Source organism: Silene latifolia, chromosome 10, assembly GCF_048544455.1.
Source record: "Silene latifolia isolate original U9 population chromosome 10, ASM4854445v1, whole genome shotgun sequence".
Classification (NCBI taxonomy): domain Eukaryota; kingdom Viridiplantae; phylum Streptophyta; class Magnoliopsida; order Caryophyllales; family Caryophyllaceae; genus Silene; species Silene latifolia.
In genome coordinates this window covers 5,123,074-5,135,529 of record NC_133535.1, presented here as the reverse complement: position 1 = coordinate 5,135,529, position 12,456 = coordinate 5,123,074, and the positions used below count along the sequence as shown (strand labels likewise).

The window sequence follows — 12,456 nt, the reverse complement described above, 5'->3', positions numbered from 1 at the left end:
TTGGGAAATTAGGATTTCGAACCCAAAACCAGAACAGTCGTCAACAAAGGCAAATCATGCAACCCAATTTGTAAAGAAATTCTGCAATTCTCATCTCTAGATACAAAGCTCTAACTAATCCTTACATTTATGGGACATCAAATGGAAAGGATACATAAAATACATCTTGAAACTTTACCTAAGATTTTCTAAACGCGGCTTATTAGAAGCTTGGCGATAAATTAATCGCTATCGCCATTATCTGCAAAAGAAGGAAACAACACATCAGTATAACAGCTGACCAGGGCACATGTAGTGATGGTAAATTAATAAAGAATTACTACTTGTGTAGCTATTTCATCCATCAAAGAAGTAAAAGTAAGACTATGGCAACATGACATCGACATGAGATTATTGGAGTATTGTACAATAATATTAGTTCTATCCTGCATGTTAGGAGTTAGGAGAACAAATACCTAATAAATCTCAAGATATCACAAATATGACAAGAATCTAGTGTCGATTCAGTAAAACATTAGCTATCCATATACCGGGACATATTCAAGTGACGACTGAGAACAATGTTAAAGTACAGCCTATGCAGGATTACAGGGACATATTCAAGTGATGACTCTGCATGGCTGAATTTTCAGATACAAGGACTCTGTCCATAAATCAGGACACGGTATTCAAGGACAGACTTCCAGAAATCAAAGAGAAAAATGCAATGAAGTTGAAATATTTTGTGTTTTGAAAGTGAGATATATAAATGTTAGAGAAATAAGCCTTAAAATCAATTAAGTTACGACGGAGAATAAATTACCTTGATCTGATTCCTCACTTGCACTACCATCGTCGCCATTCTCTTGATCTTCACCCACCGCCTCTTCATCCTCTGCACCCTCATCCTCTCCATCCTCGTCTGCTACATCCTCATCCTCATCGTCGTCGTCGTCCTCATCATCGTTGTCACTGTCTTCAGATTCACTTTCACTTAATTCTGGTATTTTTGGCTTAGGTGGTGGCACATAACTGGCAGCAGATCGCCGTCGAGAACTCACTACAATATTACTCAGGTCTATGCCTTCAAGTTCTTTTGCTTTCTCCTTCCTCTTCTTTACTTCCTTGATGTCTGCTTAAAACGAAATTAGTATCACATCGTCAAGCAACCACAAAATATATATGGTTAGGCTGCAACTTTTTCAATAGCTATACAGTATACAGCATAGAAAGAAACATTAATTGCAGAAATCAGCAAGTGATTAACTATACAGCAACTAATACGAGACCATAAAAAATGCACATCTTAAGAAAGAAGATATAATTGAAAATTTGAAATGGGTATAACGACTTGAAATTATAAATGAAAGATGAACACATCGTGCTCAGTTGTCAGTCCTCAGACATAAGATTAATTGTCCAACATAACTACAATATCAGTTCCTGCCTAGGCGAACAAAAGGCTAGGATGCAAGCTCCTTAGCACTGTTATCATATAGAGATTGCACCAAGGACACTACAATAAACAATATGATAAGAGTGATCTACTACTTCACATTCCAGTAATAAGTTGACACTTCATGAATATATGATTTAGTCACCGCTGACTCAGCAGTGAACAAAAGCCAAAGATTAAAAAAATTTCCCACTTTCTCTGATAAAAAGTACGGAAACAGTATGTAACTGGTACCACAGAAGCAGCAATATCGCTGAGCTAATGAGATCACTTATTATAAGCAGATCCCATCAAACACAAGTAAGCAGAATTCTAGCACAGAATCATCGCAATTCCCAAGAACAACTAACAGTGCAAATATACCTACCTTAATAGCAGTTTACATTGTCACTATGTCTAAGTTATGGGCTTAGAAGTCATTCAATTATCTTTTTTGATGAGCTCATGGATGTTTAATAATGAGTATTTAAGATGATAAGACAGCAGGAGTGGCACCACTAGAAAATCATAATAACTAGGTAGTTCTTGGTATGTTTTGCAGGCAAAGATAATAGTCATTCATGGTCACGGATTTTAGCAATGAATGCTTAATACTTTCATTCATGAATGCAATTTGCTAAAAAATTGCAATGTAGAACTCTATATAAACTCCAATTAGCACACATCGATCTATATCCACATCCACTAAACAGAAACAAATACAGCAAGTATATGACTAAATAAACTCCATACGCACCTTTCTCGGATGGATCGGTTGATAAACCCTCATTTGATAGTATTTTTTCTAGCTCCTTTATCAAACAGGCTTCACGCTTGTTTTCTGGTACCTCTTTGACTTTCTTATAAATTACTGGAGGGATACTGTGTTAAAACAAAGGCCGGTCAGCAACCTTGAACATTGCCTACAAAAACAGGTATATGATAACGAATGTTTCAAAATATGAAATCTGAACCTCAATCCACAAGATTTGATTACTGATTTCAAACGCTCCACTTGTTTCCCATAGGAAGGTTTGGGAACCTCTTTCTTCTGCATGATAAATTGAAGATGGATTATTAGGTATAAAATTCAAAAAAAAATCATCAACATACGAGAATGGTGTAAAGAGACATCTCACTCTTACCTTCACAGGCTTCTCGGCAGATGATTCAGAGTTATCATCTCCAGAAACACCGCCGTCATTTTCTTCGTCACTTGCCTCTGAAATGGGTTTTGAAGCCTTAGGTTTCTTTCCTTTTGGGCCTCTTGTGTCCTCTTCAGCTCTCTTACGTTTTGTAACTGGTGCTGATTTTTTTAACTTCGAGCTCGGAGCAGTTTTCTTCCTAACGTTTACTTCCTCTTCTGAACCATCGTCAGTTTCTTCACCAGAAGTTGTAGGCGCTTCCTCTTTCTTAGATTTAGACGAGGCTTTTACATGAGAATCTTTCTTAACAACTTTTTTCTTGTCAATCGCCTTCTTTGGAGGGCTTTCGGGTGAATTTATCACCTGAACAACGATGATAAAAGCTCCTCAATAAGTAGACAGCTGATCATATCAACCTTTTGGTCATATCGAATTTACATATACTCACCTCATCCACTTGCTGGCTAATAAATTTCTTGAAAGAATCCAAGGTATGCTTCTCAAGTACAAGATCTTCTTCCAAAAGTCGACGTAGCCCAACCAAAGTCATAGTTCTGCAGCACAACATATGAGATTGTAAGAGTATGAGCCACACTTTGGAAATAAGATGGGAAGAAGATTAAACTGGCAAAAGAGAAGGATGATCCATAGAAGTCGGATAGTGAAGGCATACTGAGAATTCTCTCTGATATACGACGCTCTTTCCCAGAGGGCCTTTTTAATTCTAGCTTCACTTGGAGCAGCATCACTTTTTGACTCTTTGACTCCATTGGAAGTCTCTTTTCCCGTTTTGTGCCCTGTCAAAAGACCCATAACAGGAGAGTCTTCCTCTTCGATCGTCTCTCCACCGTCAGAGACAGAGCCTTCTTTCTTTGCATCAGCCTTATTCACTGATTCTCTTTCAGCTGCTGAAACAGCACTATCCCCAGTGGTACCTTCACTCTTGGGCAATTTTTCAGGGGAGGGAGATTCTATGCACTAACGTTCAATAAGAAATAAAAAAAATCCATCAGCAATAACGACTATGGAAGATACGAGCTTAAAAATAGGTCAATCCTCAAGACAACTTCATAAATAACTAACATGAGAACCTATAAATACATGCAATTGCAAGATAATGTTATTCTGTCTTTTCCTTCACTTTCCCTTTCGAGGAATGCAGGCCGCGGGGGAAAAAAACCAGGAGCAAAATTAACCATAAAGTTTTAAGAATGATTATTGAGACAAACACTATCATGTACTCCCTCCATCCCAATTTTATTGTCCCCTTTTCTCTTAAGATTTATCCCAAAATAATTGTCCCCTTTCAACATTTAGTAAGGAAAAACTTTGAATTTCGAATATTGTCCCTAGATTATTAGCCATTCCCTCCTTGCTGCAATATTATTGTCTCAACTCTCAATAATTCCTGGGGTAGAGTAGTTAGTTCACCCATTTTCCCTAAATCCTTCCAAATAGAATGGAGCACAATAAGTATGGGATGGAGGAGTTTGTGAATATCAATGCTCACTCTGTTAAATTTTACTATTCCAGGACTTGAACGAAGAATAAATAGACTACGTTGATAATAATTATAGCACATTGAAATACAACAGTAAGAGTTTCCTCCACCATCTTACAAACTCAATAGAAGATTATAACATTACTTGAAAGTTATAGGCAGCAGTAGAAGATTAGAACAATACGAGAACAACAATGAGATTGATGACAGGATGAGAACTACTTCTCACTCGCTTTAGTTGTAGCAAAATAACTGTATCGAATAAGCAGTAGATTATTTCCTTCTAACATGAGAAACACGCAATTTGAAAATGTTATGGATCATATTTTAACTGAAAGTTTAAACTTCAAATTTGGGTTTTGCCACAGGTGGTGGTACAAAAATACATCCCGTTAACTATACAAATGATCTGGTGAGGTAAGCATAGCAACAAACCATTGAGTAAAAATCTCAAGCTTTTGTTTTCAAGACCTTTACCCTTGTGGCCTTATGTTTGGATACAAAGGATTTTGCTACCTAAACAAACAGAATTGTCTCCCACTCTCCCCCAAATCTCTCCCCTCCCTTTCCATCCAAATTCCCGTATCCAAACAAAGCCTACATGTGAACCAATGGCAACACTGAAATTCCGTAAACAAACTCGAGTTTAGAGTAGGCCAATCTCAAAGGTACTTAACAAATTGTCAATTCAAAGTACCTCCTGAGACATCTATCAGGGTTACCGTATACCATCTCACATGATAAGCATCAAAAACACTTCAAGTACATCTGATGACACAAAACTCACACCATCAAATCTTATGTAACATACACTCGAGTGCTAAGCTTAGTTCAAAATATGATTACAAGTTAAAAAAAAAAAAGTAAAACTTAATTTGTCATGTGCTAAGCAGTAAAGAACAAAATTAAACTACCTTTAACTAGACAAATCGGGCATCGTCTCCGAATCAAATGTATTAAATATTGAAGCTCTAGATGAATATACCTTAATCTTATCATAAACATTACATCAAACAACAACAACAACATGACTAGAATCATCCTTTGAAACCGTTCATAATTGATTGCATCGAAAACAACAATTCAATGTCAATTCTTCACTAAGAATAATGAAAAACGCGAAAGAGAGAACGAAATCGTTACGTTTTGAAGCCACTGCTTGACGAACCGTTTATGCGAATCCAAAGCGTGAACTTCTAACCCTAAATCCTTCTCTAACAACCTCCTCACACCTTCAAACGTCAACGAACTGCACAAAAAACACACAAATCACCATAAATCACATACAGAACTCAAATTAAATCCAAAAACAAGCGTAAAACCCTAGAAAAAACGATAATCAATTCAAATTAGCACAAAACGAATAGTAAGAGTATGAGAAAGTACTCGGCTTGGTCTTTGAAGTAGGTAGTTCGCGTAACAATGGCGGATTTGATTAACGACTCGATATCTTGCGCGGCTTTTTCGCTATCGTGCGCGTTTTCTTCCGCCATTTTTGCGGGAGTGTTTGTGTTTGTGTTTGTGGTTTCTCTCTCTTACCTCGGTGGTGCACTAGTGCGGGTGAGTGTGTAGTGTTTCGCAATTTTGTCGCCAAGTATGATTGATTTTATTTAGTACGAGTCAATGTGATCGATTGCGGTGTTTGTCGGGTTTAATTAGGGTTCTATTTTGATTGAAATTCTAGGAAGGTTTTTTTTGAACTTAAAACCATTTAATTTCGTTGAGACTATAAAATCTCCCCTACTACTAAGAGAATAAAATTCTCTTAGTATTTTCCCGCCAAAGTCTTTCCTACTTTAATGAAACAACTTTATGGATGAAAACACCATAATCACATTCTATGTTGAGCCCACTATTTAAAAATAATCTTTGACTTTTCTAATTAACAATCCTATATGAAAACAAATTGATTTTCCATTGACTTTTCTAACGTATAACCAAAAAAATTCTGACGTTGATAATTAACAATCCTATATGGAAACAAATGGATTTCCCTTTGATTTGGCAGATCTTATTACTAACAATTCTAACGTTAGAAACAAATTGATTTCCCTTTGAATTTTAAATCGTCTCTTTAAACGTCTTTTTATAATGATAATAGATCTTTTTAATTATAATTTACATCTAACTTAATTTCATAAATTAGTTCCCCTTAATGATTTAACATTATCGTATTATTATTAATAGTTTGAACAAGACTAACTTAGTTTCAACTATACTTTTACAGTAATAAACTTTATTTTTTTCCTCCTTGCTAATATTATATCTACTATATTATAACATTAACTTAAAAGTATCATATATTTTTTCCTCAAAAAAGTATCATATATTTTATGCCAAAAACAATTTTATTGAATTCTCCTCTTTATAAACCTAATCTTAAAAATGCCGTGCTGTAGCACGGGTCCTATACTAGTTTCTATTCAGTTCAGTTCAGTTCAGTTCAGTTTAAATTTATAAATTCAGTTCAGATCTTATAAATTCAAAGTCAGATTCAGTTCAAATCATATAGGTTCAGTTCAGTTAAGTTCAGATCCTATAAGTTCAGTTCAGATTAGATCAGTTTCAGTCCAAAAGAACATGGCCTTATCATATCAAATTACTCTCGATTTTTTTGTCCTGCCTTCATATTTCATCTGTGTCAACTAGATTTGGTCGGGTCGCCCTTATCATACATTCATACCTGGCCTATGACTTATCCATGGAGAAAGATGGGCCAGGTTGGATTGCGCCGGTCCTAGCTGTCGTGAGCTAGGTAGGCTGCGTGGTGGGAAAATGGGACCCGTAAATGGCTTGAGTGTGGGTTTGGGCCAAGTTAGGGACGGGTCATAGGGCCTAGAATAATTAGCCCATAGAGCTGGGTTGAGCTAGCCCGCCCAAATGGAATAAAAAAAAAAGAAGTTTCATTATTCTACTATGTGCTTCATTTGTGTCAACTAGACCTTGGCCATCGGTCGTGCTAAGCTCATCTGACTTACGATCGACTCCTGGGAGGACGTGGGCAAGGCCCAGTTGCTCCTTGCACGCAAGCTGAACCAAAACCTACGCTTAGCTAGGCCGGCCTGGGCCAAAATTACTTTATACTGTATTTCTTTTTTTGCTCTTTGGCTAACCGGGAAGTTGAAAAACTTTTATAGAAAGTGACGATGTTAATAAAATGCCGATGGTGCATATCACGCCTCGAAAACAATTACCATTTACCGTACAAAACAGAGTTAAAAAATTTAGCAGTACAGGATGAGTTTACAGGACAAAATAGTGATACAAAGTTCGATTAACCAATCGTCCAAAAACTAGCAAATTGCTAAAACTAAGTCACATAAATACATCAAATAAGTAAAAAGGTCGATTGAGCATCAGACACCATGGCCGGTGATAATGCAGATAACAAGAGCTCCAAATACAACGGCGAGGTGATAAGCAGTACATGGGTTCAGTGCCGAGGAACCAGAAGAGGCAATCCCGGAAGAGAGAGTAGCGGGACCACCAGCAGGGAACGATCCCAAAGGAGGAAGTGCACCTGTTGATCCAGGCACTACAGCTCCTCTTGAACCTCCAGCTTGGGAAGGTGCTGGCGCAGGTGCGTAAATTGACTCCCTGCTGGCGGTGGTTGGTGGTGGAGTGACTGTCGGAAATTGTGGAGCACCTGCAACATATTCAGATTCAAATAAACCCGTCATTAAAATAAAGATGTCATATCATAGTGAAAAATCATCTGAAAATTTAGCAGTCACTGATAACCTGACGAGAATTGGAACAGAAGCTCACATTTAACACTGGTATCAGAATTCACATGCATGATTACCAGGACCGCATTCAATATGCACTACCTATACTATTACAATCCGTCTCGTTATAAACGGCCACTATCCGTCTATAGCTATAGACGGATAGTGGCCCTCTCACAAAATTAAAGTGGGAGGGCAAGTGGGGGTATCCATTTCCCACCCACTTGCACTACCGACTTTCATTTGTGAGAGGGACACTATCCGTATATCCGTTTATAGCTATAGACGGATAGTGTCCGTCTATAATGAGAATTTGTGAAACTATTACGTTATTCGACATTGTAGCACTAGTACTATATTTACCTGGGCAACGAGGCTGGAGAGATGCAGACAACCTGAAACAAAAGAGAAATACATTTCGTCAACAAAAATGATCTAGCACAGTAAAGCCCTTGAAGACAGTAAAACATTGAGACGTGATGGAGAAACTTACGTAGTGATAATTGTGCCATTAGCGTAACCATCATAACTACAAGAGGTAACATTACAACCAGCACTACTCTGCTGTACAGTTACATTACCCAGCATAAGGTTACTTCCACGACATTGCATGCTCGAACAAGATACTGCCAGTGTCGCTGGCGTGCAGTACAAACTGCAAAGTACTTGGTTAGATGTTGAAACAAGTCGATACACAAGCGACAAAGAAAAACGTCTTTAACGCTTTGTTTTGATTAAATTATTTGAAGGGGAAAGGAGGGGTTAAAGGCTCTGATGTTGTTGTTGTTGTTGGGAAAGAAGGGGAGCGTTTTCCCGTTTGGATAATAAGTAATGTTGAAGAGAAACGTACAAGAGAAATACAGGGATGCATTTTACTTCTCAGAAGGCAAATGAAAACCTTTACAAATTCAGACACGCGAACGTTTTGAAGTAAAAGTAAAAACAGTGCTCCATTTTCCCTCCCTTCCTACTTTCGACAAAAACAAACCCTCAAGTGGAGGATTCACGAAAGTGCTAAGTACAAGGGATAAAAAATACTAACCTGCGACCAGCTGCGGCACAACTGCATTGGACACAGTGACTAGCTGAGATAGCATAACTTCCATTTGGCACAATTAAGCCATAATCAGAAGCGTATTGTGGAAAATTTGAGGCACAGGCTGCAAATCAAAGCAATAAACTCAGACAATATGCACACTAACCATAAATTGACTTTTTACTATCCATTACATTGAGATAGGCGTGTTGAAAGGATCTTAATTCTTAAAAGGATACTATAATCAGCATTTCCATTCTAGGCAATTCATATTTAATATTCCACACAACATTATTTAATGTGTATCAATCAAACTCTAACTTGCCTCTTATATATAGACTTAAGTTGACTTAGGCATTATTAGAATAGGGCATTATGAGGTGGGGGGGAGGGAAGGCAGGGGAGTGGAGGAAGGACGCTTTCCTTCCAAATCTTACCTATATTGTTAGGATTTTAGGAATTTGATTCGCACTATAAAAGGGAAAATGATCCCCTCCGACCCTACATTCCTTCAAATCCCTCCATCCAAATAAGGTATTACCCTTGACTTAAAGGCATTAACGTAAACTAAACCCCGAAACTATACTCCTCGAGTCTCATGTCTTAACAATCATTATGCAAAGCTACTAATCCACATAACAACACACTAACACATTATCAGTAAATAGGCTCTACTCCACTCACAATACACATTCAAACATTTCATTAACCAACTACATTGTACTCTTAACTACAAAGCAATACAACAACATTACCAGAGTGCCTCGTACTCTTAACTACACAATACAACCAACATTGCCCTAGTGCCAACTACTCTTAAGGGTGTGTTTGGATTGACTGATTTGGAGGGAAAAGAAATGGAGGGGGACTAGGGGATTTAAACTCCCTTGTTTGGATAGGAAATGAGGGTGGAGGGATATGGAGGGGGAGAGATTTGGAGGGATCCATTTTCCCTCCTCGAAGCCTAATCAAAATCTCTCCACAATAGGCAAGATTTGGAGGGAAATTATATCCAAACACCCACACCCCATTCCCCCTCCCCTTCCCTTCTTTCCCTTTCCCTTCCCTCCTTCCCCCTCCCCTCCTTTTCCATCCACTTTTGCTATAGGGTGTGTTTGGATAGCAAAAGTAAAGGAAAAGGAAGGGGAGGGGGAAGGAGGGAAGAGAAAGGGAGGTAAGGGAAGGGGAGGGCAAATGAAATATGGGTGTTTGGATACAATTTTTTTCCAAATCTTGCCTATTGTGGAGAGATTATGATTTGCCTTGGAGGAGGGAAAATGGAACCCTCTAAATCTCTCCCCCTCCATTTCCCTCCACCCTTATTTGCTATCCAAACAAAGGATTTTCAATCCCCTACTCTCCCTCCCTTTCTTTTCCCTCCAAATCACTCAATCCAAACACACCCTTAAGTCTTAGCTACACAGTAATACTATAACAACATTACCCTAGTGCCTCGTACTCTTAACTACACAGCAATACAACAACATCAACAACAGTACCCGAGTGCCTCAAAGGCACCCCAAAATTACATAAACAAGACATAATAAGTGACTTACAAAACTTGCTAACTTACCAGAGAGTGGCACAGAAAGAATATCCCCAGGTGAAATAGCAGTACTACCCATAACATTAACATTCATCAAATCAGTAAGAGTAGTCTGATACCGCGTCGCGATACCAGGCAATGTATCAACATTCTGAACAACATAAGACAAATAAATAGCAGGCAAATTATTATCAGAATTATTAAAACAAGTACAAGGCAATGGCACAACCAAATTCATCCCAACATCTAGAACATTAGGATCATTAATCGAATTCGCTTCTTGAAGCTGATCAGCAGACACTAAACCCCCATAAATCGATTCAGAAATTGTTGAAAGTGTATCAGAAGGTCTAGACTTATAATGTGTAGACACAGATTTCCTAATTCCATCAACACATGAACAACTTATTGGCACTTTAAGGAATAATTGGGATGGTAATATATGATTTTCGACATCTGGGTACGAAATGTCTATTGAATTTGCTGTAAGGAGAGCAATTGGATCAATTCCAAAGAGGGATGCAACTTCTGAAACCTTCAGTTCTGTGTATAATGTGTAACCCACCATTGCATTGCAGGAATTTGAGTTTGCACATGGTTCAATGGTGGATTTGGAGCTTACATTTGATGAAATTAAGAAGATTATTAGTGAAAATAGAGAAATTTTGATAAATGGCATCATTTTTGAAGTGGGTTTTAGGTTTTGCATCTTGGGTTTGCTTTATTTTCACTAAAAACACACTAAAAAGTTGAAAAAATGTGGAAAAGATTGAATTTTTTTTTGTTTTTCTTGGTTGTTTTTGCATTCAAGTGGGTTTTAGGTTTTGCATCTTTTTTTCACTTCAAACACAAGTAAAACACACTAAAATAGTGAAAAAGATTGAATCTTTTTGGGTTTTTATGGTTGTTTTTGCATTCAAGTGGGTGAATAAGATTAAAAGTTCAAATCTTTGAGTGATTTTTTTAATTGGGTTTCCTTTTTTTCACTTCAAACACACTAAAATAGTGGAAAAAATGGAAAAGATTGAATCTTTTTGGGGTTTTTTGGTTGTTTTTGCATTCAAGAGGGTAAATGAGGTGAAAAGTTTGAATCTTTGGGTGATTTTGGGTTTATGGTGAATGATTAACGGCTATAAACTTGAAATAAGAACAAAGATTGAAACTTTTGAAGGTTTTAATGGAAATGGTAAAATGGGGGAAGCTTGAAAAGTTGAGAAGTGTGAGTGTGGGAGAGAAAAAGGGGAAGAGAGAAGACAAGAAAACAGAAATGGTGGGAGACAGTGATTTGGAAGACAGAGGTGTGTTGGAATTCGAGACAAGCTCATAGAGACAGGACAAGTATTATTTCTATTTTACTAAATTGCCCTTGGAATAATGGGTGGTTTATTGAATCAGCTACGAGGGCAGATTTGTCTTTTTAAAAGTAAATTTGATTTTTGAATGTATGTTGGATCAAATTCTCATACGGAATGACTTTTTCACATACGGATTTTGTCATTAACTTTTCATTTAATACCGGTCTAACCTTAAACCTAATTAAATTAATTCTTATCTCTACCTTTTACCTAAAACCTAATTTAATTACTCTAGAGATTTAGGGGGCGTTTGGTACGGGAAAAGGAAAGAGAATGGAAATAAGAAAGAGAAATGGGGGGAAAGGTATGGGTTACCCTTAGATTACATTAGTTGTTTGGAAACAACAAAGGGAAATTGAGCTTCCACCGTATCCACCACCTCCACTACCACCACCACCACAAACCACCTTATCCTACGCCACCACCACCACCAGACAATTCGTCGCCGCCACCCAGTAGCCGCCTCACCGTCGTATTGCCGACCCCAGCGTCCCACACCGTCATACACCCCTTAATCCAAACCCGAAACCAACCTAAAAACAACCTCCACCACGCATGAAACTCCCTCCCTCATCGTAGTAAACACCAGACTAGTGTTTTAGAAGGTGGGGAAGGAGGTTTCGTGGGTGGGGGAGGGATTTTATTAGGTGTAAGTGGAGGTCTTGGCATGATGGAAATGGCGTTCAAAGGTGGTCGAGATAGAGAAGGATAGTCGTTCCGACGCCGACGAT

The 12,456-nt window shown here is 37.9% G+C and overlaps 2 protein-coding genes across 3 annotated transcripts; both read right to left on the bottom strand.

Annotated features, from left to right (window-relative positions):
• Positions 1–5,685, bottom strand: LOC141604833 (uncharacterized). 2 transcript variants are annotated; one of them, XM_074423350.1, is made up of 9 exons: positions 5,447–5,685; positions 5,204–5,309; positions 3,233–3,537; positions 3,008–3,113; positions 2,560–2,922; positions 2,389–2,465; positions 2,172–2,296; positions 803–1,111; positions 1–241 (listed from the first exon to the last, which is right to left on the bottom strand). In XM_074423350.1, exons 1-9 carry the CDS (start codon positions 5,551–5,553, stop codon positions 222–224), a joined length of 1,518 nt encoding a protein of 505 aa, XP_074279451.1. In that variant the 5' UTR covers positions 5,554–5,685; the 3' UTR covers positions 1–221. The 2 variants fall into 2 exon arrangements, with proteins under 2 accessions (XP_074279451.1, XP_074279450.1); XM_074423349.1 differs by having other exon boundaries at positions 2,554–2,922; positions 5,447–5,658.
• A 1,524-nt stretch (positions 5,686–7,209) lies between these two features.
• LOC141604821 (lysM domain-containing GPI-anchored protein 1-like) lies at positions 7,210–11,670 on the bottom strand. Its single transcript, XM_074423336.1, has 5 exons — positions 10,398–11,670; positions 8,831–8,948; positions 8,282–8,443; positions 8,152–8,183; positions 7,210–7,706 (listed from the first exon to the last, which is right to left on the bottom strand). Exons 1-5 carry the CDS (start codon positions 11,077–11,079, stop codon positions 7,417–7,419), a joined length of 1,284 nt encoding a protein of 427 aa, XP_074279437.1. The 5' UTR covers positions 11,080–11,670; the 3' UTR covers positions 7,210–7,416.
• Between the last annotated feature and the right edge of the window lie 786 nt (positions 11,671–12,456).

Excerpts from the sequence above, each read along its gene's own strand:
- LOC141604821 (XM_074423336.1), bottom strand. The coding sequence starts at position 11,079 with ATGCAAAACCTAAAACCCACTTCAAAAATGATGCCATTTATCAAAATT. Across the intron at positions 8,184-8,281 it reads AATGGCACAATTATCACTAC|GTTGTCTGCATCTCTCCAGC; the intron begins GTAAGTTTCTCC and ends CTTTTGTTTCAG. Across the intron at positions 7,707-8,151 it reads TCTCCAGCCTCGTTGCCCAG|GTGCTCCACAATTTCCGACA; the intron begins GTAAATATAGTA and ends AATATGTTGCAG.
- LOC141604833 (XM_074423349.1), bottom strand. The coding sequence starts at position 5,553 with ATGGCGGAAGAAAACGCGCACGATAGCGAAAAAGCCGCGCAAGATATC. Across the intron at positions 3,114-3,232 it reads TATATCAGAGAGAATTCTCA|AACTATGACTTTGGTTGGGC; the intron begins GTATGCCTTCAC and ends GTTGTGCTGCAG. Across the intron at positions 2,466-2,553 it reads AGAAGCCTGTGAAGGTAAGA|AAGAAAGAGGTTCCCAAACC; the intron begins GTGAGATGTCTC and ends TTTATCATGCAG.